At 42.6% G+C, this 9,436-nt stretch overlaps 1 protein-coding gene across 17 annotated transcripts in view; it reads left to right on the top strand.

Annotated features, from left to right (window-relative positions):
• The first annotated feature begins 7,454 nt into the window (after positions 1-7,454).
• The window catches only part of WNK1 (WNK lysine deficient protein kinase 1), a 145,893-nt gene continuing 143,911 nt past the window's right edge, over positions 7,455-9,436 (top strand). For 6 of the 17 annotated variants that reach the window (XM_074325183.1, XM_074325188.1, XM_074325186.1 and 3 more), the window contains exon 1: positions 7,455-9,263. In XM_074325183.1, coding sequence (XP_074181284.1) covers positions 8,499-9,263 — 765 coding nt within the window. In that variant the 5' untranslated portion in view covers positions 7,455-8,498. The remainder of the gene's footprint in view (positions 9,264-9,436) is intronic. The other 11 variants (XM_074325191.1, XM_074325190.1, XM_074325189.1 and 8 more) reach the window with 4 other exon arrangements.

Raw genomic sequence — 9,436 nt, 5'->3', positions numbered from 1 at the left:
GAATATTAAGCTATGAATATTGGAGTAGTACATAGAATTTTCCTTGATCTTGAAAGACTAAATAATGGAAGCAAACTCTTAAGAGAAATCATAAGGAGTTGGAAAGCTCATTGTTTATTTATTGGTAAGAAAGTACTTGGAATGTGAGCAGTGATAATGTTCATAATTCTTATCAATATTTTTCTTCATAGTTATCCCTTTCTCTCCAAACCATTGAAATGGATGAAAATGACCACTGCTCAGAGGTTTATCTAACTGAACTAGTAATTTCATTTTCACCCATAAAGTTAATATAGACTTTTTAGGTATTATATTTTATACCTCTTGGGTATTAAGACAAGTAGTTATATTTCTCTGTCAGACTTACTCCACTCAGCAAATACCATATGATTTTGCTTATACGTAGGATCTAAAGAACAAAATAAAGGAACAAACAAAACAGAAACAGACTCATAGATACAGAAAATATTTTGATGGTTGCAAGATGGGAGGGGGTGGGGGGAATGAGTGAAAAGGTGGAGGGATTAAGAAGTACAATTTAGTAGTTACAAAATAGTCATGTGGATGTAAAATACAACATAAGGAATATAATCAATAATACTGTAATAACTATGTATGGTGTCAGATGGGTACTAGATTTATCGGGGTGATCATTCCTAACTTATACAAATGTCTAATCAGTCTATTGTACACCTAAAACTAATATAATATTATATGTCAATTGTAATTTAAAGATATTAAAAAAGACAATTGGTTGTAAACAGATTAGGATACTTTGTAGACTATGTCTCAATAATTTTGGCAGATTTATATGTTAAGTTTTAAAACTGCTTTATTGAGGTATAACATATGTACAACAAAAATCTCCCATTTAAAGTGTAATGTTCAATGAGTTTTGAATAAATACATTTGTGTTACCACCACCAAAATCAAGGTGGAAAACATTTCCATCACTCAAAAATCTCCCTTGTATTCCTTTGCAGTCAATTCCCTTCCTTCACTCCCTGACCCTGGAACTGATCTGTTACTATAGTTTTGCTTTTTCTAGATTGAAGTAAAAATGAAATCAGTAGTCTTTTGTGTCCGACTTCTCTCACTTAGCATAATGCTTTTGCGATTTATCCATATTATTGTATATATCAGTAGCTTGTTTCTTTATATTGCTGAATAGAGTTCCATTATATGGAAATATCACGATTTACTTACCCATTTACCTGTTGATAGATATTTCATTTGTTTCCAGTTTGGGCTATCATGAATAAAATTACTATGAAATTTTCTATGTGAGTCTTTGTGGGGATATTTGTTTCCTTTTCTATTGGGTAAAATACCCAGTAGTGGATTTGCTGGATCATATGGTAAGTGTATGCTCAACTTCATTAGAAAGTCAGACTATTTTCTGAACTGGCTGTACCACTGTATTCCCACCAGCAACGTATGAGAAAACCAGGTGCTCTACACCCTTGGCAATGCTTCGTTTTCTCTATCTTCTTAATTTCAGTCATCCTAGTGAGTAAGTGGTAATGTTTCATCGTGTTTTAATTTTCACTTACTTAATGAGTAATTATGTTGTACATCTTTTCATATTCTTCTTTGTCATTCATTTATCTTTGTTAACGTATCTGTTCAAATCTTTTGCATGCGTTTTATTGCGTGGTTTATCTTAATGTTGAATTGTAAAATGTTCTCTACATATTTTGTTTACAAATATTTTTCTGGTTATTTGTTTTGCAATATTGATTCCCAGTCTGTGGCTTTTTCATTTTTGTAACATTTCTTTCAAAGAAGAAATTAAAAAAATTTTTGATGATGTCCAGTTTAGCACTTTTTTTTTTTTTTTCATGGTTTGTGCTTTTTGTGTCCTAAAAGTTCTTTGCCTAACCCAAGGTCTCAACGATTTTCTCCTATGCTTTCTTCTGGAAGTTTTATAGTTTTAACTCATATTTCAATGTTTGATCCATCTTGAATTAATTTTTGTGTATAGTATGAGGAAAGGATCAAGGTTCTTTTTTTTTTTTCCCCATATGGCCATCCAAATGTTCCAGCATTATTTGTAAAATTTACCCTTTCCTCATTGAATTACCTTGGTACCTTTGTCTATTGGTGCGTTGGCACTCTCTGTTTTGGTCCACTGATCATTTGTCAGTATTTATGTCAGTACCACAGTGTTTTGATGACTACAGCTTTATAGTAAATCTTCAAATAGGTAGTGTCTTTCAACTTTGTTCTTTTGGAAAATTCTTTTGGCTATACCAGGTTCTTTCTATTTTGATACAAATTTAGAATTAGTTTGTCAATTTCCATTTTTTAAAAGTCTGCTGGGATTTTGATTGAGATTGCATCGAATCTACAGATCAATTTGGGGAGAACTGACATCTTAACAATATTAATTGTTTTTATCCATAATAGAGCATATCTCTCTATTTATTTAGGTCTTTAATTTCTCTCAGCAATATTTTGTAGCTTTTAGCTTATAAATCTTATACATAGTGTGTTACGCTTATTCCTAATTATATTTTATTTTTTGACACTGTTTTAAATGGTGTTTAATTTTTTATGCCTATTTTTAAAAATAAAAATTGTATATAGTTAAGGTGTACAACATGATGATTGGATATCCATATCCATAGTGAAATGATTATTAGTACAGTCAAGCTAATTAACATAGCACCTTCTCGCATAATTACCTTTTTTGTGTGTGGTGAGTGTGCCCGAAATATAATCTTTTAGCATATTTCCAATGTTCAATATAATATTATTAAATATAGTCATCATGCCTATACATTAAATCTCTATGCTTATTCGTTGTACATAATTGCAACTTTGTACCCTTTGACCAACATCTTACTTCCCCCACTGCCACCTCCCTCCCATAATCTCTGGTAACCACCATTCTACTCTCTGCTTCTATGAGTTCCACTTTTTTTTTTTTTTTTTTTTCAGGTTCCATAGGTGACATCAAACAGTATTTGTCTTTTCTGTCTGGCTTCTTTCACTTAACATAATGTTTTCAAGATTCATCCATACTGTCACAAATGACAGGGTTTCCTTCTATCTCATGGCTGAATCATAATCCATTTTGTATATATACTGCATTTTCTTTATCCATTCATTTGTAATTGAACACTTAGGTTATTTCCATATCTTGGCTCTTATGAATGATGCTGCAATGAACATGGGGCTGCAGACATCTCTTCGAGATCCTGTTTTTCATTTCCTTCGAGTATATACCCAGAAGTGGGATTGGTGGATCATATGGTAGTTCTTTTTAAAATTTTTTGAGAAATTTCCATATTATTTTTTCCATAATGGCTGTACCAATTTATATTATCACCAACAGTGCACATCGTCACCAGCACTTGTTACAATGTCTTTTTGATAATAGTCATTCTAATAGGAGTGAATGTTATCCCTTTGAGGTTTTGATTTATGTTCCCCTGAAGATGAGTGATGTTGAACACCTTTTCATATACCTGTTGACCATTTCGATGTCTTCTTTTGAAAATTATCTATTCAGGTCCTTTGTCCATTTTTAAATCAGGTTGTTTTTTTGCTATTGAGTTGTATGAGTTCATTACGTATTTTGGATATTTAACCTCTTATCAGCTATATGGTTTGCAAATGTTTTCTCCCTCTCTGTAGGTTATCTTTTCATTTTCTTGATTGTTTCCTTTGCCATGCAGAAGCTTTTTGGTTTCATGTAGTCCCACTTGTTTATATTTGCTTTTGTTGCTTGTATTTTTGGCACTATATCCAGGAAATTGCTAATTTCGTTTAGTTGTCTCTTTGTGTTTTCTTGTAGTTCACTGAATTTCTTCAAGAGGAATATTTTCAATTTTTTGTCAGATAATTCATAGGTCTTTATTTTCTTCATGTCAGTTATTGGAGCTTATTAGTTTACTTTGGTGCTACCATGTTTCCTTGATTATTTATGATCCTTATGACCTTGTGTTGGTGTATGTGCATTTGAAGAAGTAGGCACCTCTTCCGATCTTTACAGACTGATTTTGGCAGGGAAAGCCCTTCAATAGTTAGCTCATCTGGAGATTCTGGGTGGGTCATCTGGTGGTGCTGTGGGTGTTCTGGTGCCTAGGTCAGCAGGTGGGCAGGCCTGGTGCTTGGGTTTAAATGGGCTAGCCTGGTGCCTGATTCCATGGGGATTAAGCCTGGAGCCTTGGTCCCCTGGGTTGAACCTGGCACTTGGATCCCCAGGGCAGGTCTGGTGGTAAGTTAAGTCCACAGTGGTAGGCCTTGGACCTGAGTCCACAGAGGCAGGCCTGGTGTCTACGTCTGTGGTGTTGGGCCTGGAGCCTGTGCAGAGGTCTACTGGCAAGACAAAGGAATATGGGAAATGAGAGAAAGGAGAAAAAAAGAGAAATGCTCTCAAGATGGTATTTTCTTCCCTACACTTCAAGAAGCTACCCTATGAATTATGTCACATGTGAAACAAGGTAGATTTTATGTGTTCAGCCACTTCTAAATCAAAGCTGGCTCTGCCTCTCATTGCTAGCCAGTTACCAATGGCAGAGACCAGATAAATATAAAATGTGAATGAATGGAAAATAGAGACATGAATAAATGTGAGAAAATAAACAAGGAATAAAGTGACTAAAGAACATGGTGAGAGAAAATAAAATACTTGTACTCTTTTTATGGACCCATCTGTCAGGAAATAAAATCTCTGAGCTTAGTGCATCCATTGTATCATGGGTTCTTTCGGCTACCTCTACTTATATCACTTGATGTTTTAAATAGAGGGGTCAGCTCTTTATTTGATAATTGAAATGACAGAGAAAGCAAAAGTAACTATTAGGGATAGCATAGGAATGAGTAACAGAAAATATCATGTCAATTGAAAGTTGGTAAGCATTAAAAAGGGAACTGAGCAAATAAGTGTCTGTAGTAAAATATTCACACTAAACAGTTTAACCTTTAAATCTAACCATGTACACAGTATGATTATACTCAGCTTAAAGTTGTACCTGTTTTCATTGTAATGCTAATGTTAACACAAGTAGGGAAAGCTGTCATGTGGGCAAGCATGGCTTTAAATCAACAGTTAATTATTTACAATGAATTTAATTGTTCCTGGTTGAAATAACATGTTGATAGGACATGGTGATTATCATGGGATTTATGTCCAATTCAGTGTGGCCTAAGTTTCAGTGCCTAATAAACAGGAATAGGCAATAATAAATGACTACCGAGAGTGCCAAAAAAAAAAAAAAAAGTATACATATGACTTGTATTCATCTTTTGTTATCAGTATATATTATTACAATTTGAATACCGTTTTTTTCTTTCTAAAATGTGTATCCATTTTTTTGGCACACTCTGTATTCACACAGAAATAGCCTCAATTTTTAAAAAAACTTTTATTTGTGTTTTTCCAGGACCCATCAGCTTCAAGTCAAGTAGCTGTTTCAATCTAGTTGTGGAGGGCGCAGCTCACAGTAGCCCATACGGGGATCGAACCCGTAATCTTGTTGTTAAGAGCCCTGTGCTCTAACCAACTGAGCTAAGCCCCCAAGCCTCAATTTTTATGGTGTCAAAATGTGAACATTATGATTTACTGATCTTTTAACTCACCAATTTATTAGTTGCCTTATATTTTAAATCAAGGCTATTTTTCTTAGTAAAGCAACAATTGAGCAAGTTCTAAGCATTTACCACAAGAAGTACAATAAAAATGTACTTTAGGGTCATTTTCCCCTTGCTTTACATTAAGTTTAATGTTGGAGACAAACTACTAATTTTATATACCATAACGGAATTTACCATTACCCTAGCAAACGAATGAAGGATATAGTTTCTAAAACAATGGAATGCTAACATTTTAGTACTCTAGTTGCCCCTACTGAGTTTGTATTTTAAAATGCTCATAATCTGCTAGCTTCATGAAACCTAAAACCATTGGTTTTAAAACAAACTTTTTTGTACACCTGAAAGAGTAGCTCTTGATAAAGAAAAAACTGAAAACTAGTGTAACTATTTTACATATCAGATGAATAAATATGAATTGTATAGCAAAACTTCTCTGAGTGGATCTCATCCGGGTAAGTTGTAGGCATTTCCTAGGAAAGTAGCGCTAACGAATGAATCTTCAGTTGCTTCCAAACTACTCGTAGTCTTAGCGTGGTCCTCGGCTAGGATGTGCGCTTCTGAGCTCGTTCCACAGCGGGCGCTAATGAGAGGCAGGAACGTGTGGACGCTCTGATGCGGTTGCGTACGTTTAAGAGCTTCCCGCTCTTACCGGTTGGGTTTAGACTTTTAACTGCCATCTGGCTCCCTGGTTTGGCTTCCTACTCTGTCTGGTGCCCCCTAGTGCTCATCACCTGTACAATCTTGAGTAGTTGCGAGAAGCGAAGGGGTCCAGGGAACCCAAGGATGCTTTCAAGAAAAGCATTCCATTACTGTGAACTGTACAGATCCAGATTTCCTCTCTGTACAAAGCCATGGTATAAATTACATTTGTATTTTCATGTACCTGTATGGAAAGAGAGGGTGTTGTTTTACTAAGCCACCAAAGCAAAAGAAAGGTGGAAATTAAATTTCAACCAACTACAGGATGCAAGCTCTCTGGAGTTTGTGGTAAAAGACGCAAAGATATGTAGACCTTATTTTTTCTTGAATCCACCTCCTCCCCCCACCCCCGCACCATTCTTTTTTTTTTCTTTTTTTTTTTTTCTGGCAAAGAGTTCGCTAAGATCCTTGATTTCATCAGGGCCGTCCATCTTCGAGAGCCAGAATATCTGTCTTGGGGCTGGGGTTGAGAATGTGGCCTTAATTGCTATGCAAGGGAGGCGGACATAAGATAATTCTCCTTGTCTCCTTCCCTAACCCATTTCATCAATATTAATCTATGCGCAATCTTCACAAGGTTTCTTTTACCCCATACAAGTAGTCTAGCTCTTCTGGCTCTTTGAGCTCAGCCTCTGGTTTTCTTGCTTTGCCTTTCCTCTCCACCCCCACACCCCTACAGTCACTTAACACTACTGCAGCTCTCTCCATTAAAGATGAACAACAGATCATTTTTCATTGCATGGCAACCCTAAGAGCTCCCTCTCGCTTCAGCAGAGCATGATGGGAGTCTCTCCTCTCGTCCCGCCTCCCTCTTCTTTTTTTTTTTTTCTTCCTGCCCCTTTTCCACAATTAATCCTTAAATAATGATTTTCCCAGCTAGCGCTGACTTAAGGATAGGGTTTAGCGACCCACGGTGACACTCCCATCAGCCTTCCAGAAGGGACGGTTTCCAAAAGAAAACTACAACTCCCATGAGGCATAAAAGTTAAAGCAACCGCAGGACATCACGGAAGTTGTAGGCACCCTCTTCCTGAGTCCCTTTCAGTCCTCAAATGCGTAAACTACAAGTCCCAGGAGCGTCGGTACTGGTACGCCTGCGCGAGAGCACCGAGAAGAGGTGGGGGTGGGGCTGCCCCGGGCGGTGGGGGGCGGGGTCCGAGCGGGCTGTGTGGAGGCTTCAGACTCCCGGCGCCATTTAGCGCGGAGAGTTTCCCCGGCGGACGCGGCTCTTCTCACTCGGCCACTCTGCACCCGCGTCTTCGGTGACAGAAGGCGCCTGGTGGGGGTGACTACTCTTTTCTCTCCCTATCCCCCTTCGCCCAGTCCTCTCAGTCTCCTCTGCTCTCGGCCCAGAGAAGCAGCGGAGCTCGGGCCCCGCGGTGAGCGGCCCTCCCCTCCCCACCGTTCCCTCCCTCCGTCAGCCCCCGGCACCGGCCCGGGAGGGGACGGGGGTTTGCCAGGCCCGGGGCGGGCGGGGAGGCCTCGGGGAAGGGGGGGCCCGCTCCTCAGTCACCGAGGCTTGGAGGCTTCGGCCTTTCCCGTCCGGGCGATGGGCGCCTTGTGAGACTGGTCCCCCTCGCTGGGGGCGCGTGTGGGAGGCGGCGACCTACTGACTGACTGTCCGGGAGCCCTCGGGCCCGGCCCTCCCTCGCCTTCCTCGGCCCCTCCCACTCTCTTTGGCCCTGGAGCTGCCACCGTTCGGGAGTCCGTGCGAGTCCCTGCCTCGCGTTGCCGCCGCCCTCGGGGCCTAGCCCGCCCAGCCCGCGAAGCGGCAGCGGCGGGGACCCGGAGCCGCCGCCGCATCCGCCGCATCCGTTTCGACTCGGTGCCGGCTCTTTGCCCTGCCCCTCATGACTGCGGCGCCTCTGCTGCTACAGCCTTCCCGGCCGCCGCTCGCCGCAGGATGGATGCGGACCGCGAGGCGCTAATCCCGGTGGCTCAGCTTCTGGATCGCCCGCCGACGAGCCCGCCTTGTGAGCCGCAGGAGCCGCCGCAGCTGGGCCCCGTGTCCCGTCTCGTTTTCGGGGTGACTTGTCAGTGCTGAGTGAGGAGTAGTCGGGGTTGATCCGAACCCGCCGGGGAGCAGGAGCCGTCGTAGCGGAACCTGCCGACCTTCACCTCCCCTCAGGGTCCGCCCCTCGCCCTCTGTTCATTCACAAATTCGGGCACGTTCGCCTTGCTCCAGTGGACCGACCATGTCTGGCGGCGCCGCGGAGAAGCAGAGCAGCACCCCGAGCTCTCTGTTCCTCTCGCCGCCCGCGCCTTCCCCCAAGAATGGCTCCAGCTCCGATTCCTCAGTGGGGGAGAAACTGGGCACCGCGGGGACCGACGCTGGAACTGGCAGGACTGACGGGTACCGGCGTCGCCGCCACACTATGGACAAGGACAGCCGTGGGGCAGCCGCGACCACCACCACGGAGCACCGCTTCTTCCGCCGCAGCGTCATCTGCGACTCCAACGCCACTGCGTTGGAACTGCCCGGCCTCCCGCTTTCTCTCCCGCCGCCCAGCGCTACCGCGGGGGTTTCGCAGAGTACCCCACCGGAGCCCCACCGCGAGGAGACCTTGATCGCTGCCGTCGCTGTGCAGGTAGCCCAGCAGCCTCCCGCCGCTGCTGCCGCTGTCCCCGGGGAACCTGCCGCCGCGGGCCCTGCCGCCACGACTGCCCCCAGCAGTACCAGCAGCAAAGACCGCCAAGTTTCCCAGCCCAACCATGTGGGGAGCAAAGAGGAATCTCCTCCTGCGAGAAGCGGCAGCGGCGGCGGCAGCGCCAAGGAACAGCAAGAGGAACGGAGCCAGCAACAGGACGACATCGAAGAGCTGGAGACCAAGGCCGTGGGAATGTCCAATGATGGCCGCTTTCTCAAGTTTGACATCGAAATTGGCAGAGGCTCCTTTAAGACCGTCTACAAAGGTCTGGACACTGAAACCACTGTGGAGGTCGCCTGGTGTGAACTGCAGGTATTGCCCCGCCTACTTCTTTATTTTACGGTGGTTTGGATCCCAAATGTGGCTCAGTGAAGCCAGTTTATCGAATTCATCCTTTATTTGTCATTCACTAACTGTTCGCTCTGAGTGGGGGAGGCTAACTTTTGAAAGAGATCGAAACAGATTTCGGGGCATATACCAAGAAT

Source organism: Rhinolophus sinicus, linkage group LG02 (assembly GCF_036562045.2).
Source record: "Rhinolophus sinicus isolate RSC01 linkage group LG02, ASM3656204v1, whole genome shotgun sequence".
NCBI classification, from domain to species: domain Eukaryota; kingdom Metazoa; phylum Chordata; class Mammalia; order Chiroptera; family Rhinolophidae; genus Rhinolophus; species Rhinolophus sinicus.
This window is presented reverse-complemented; position numbering and strand designations above follow the sequence as displayed.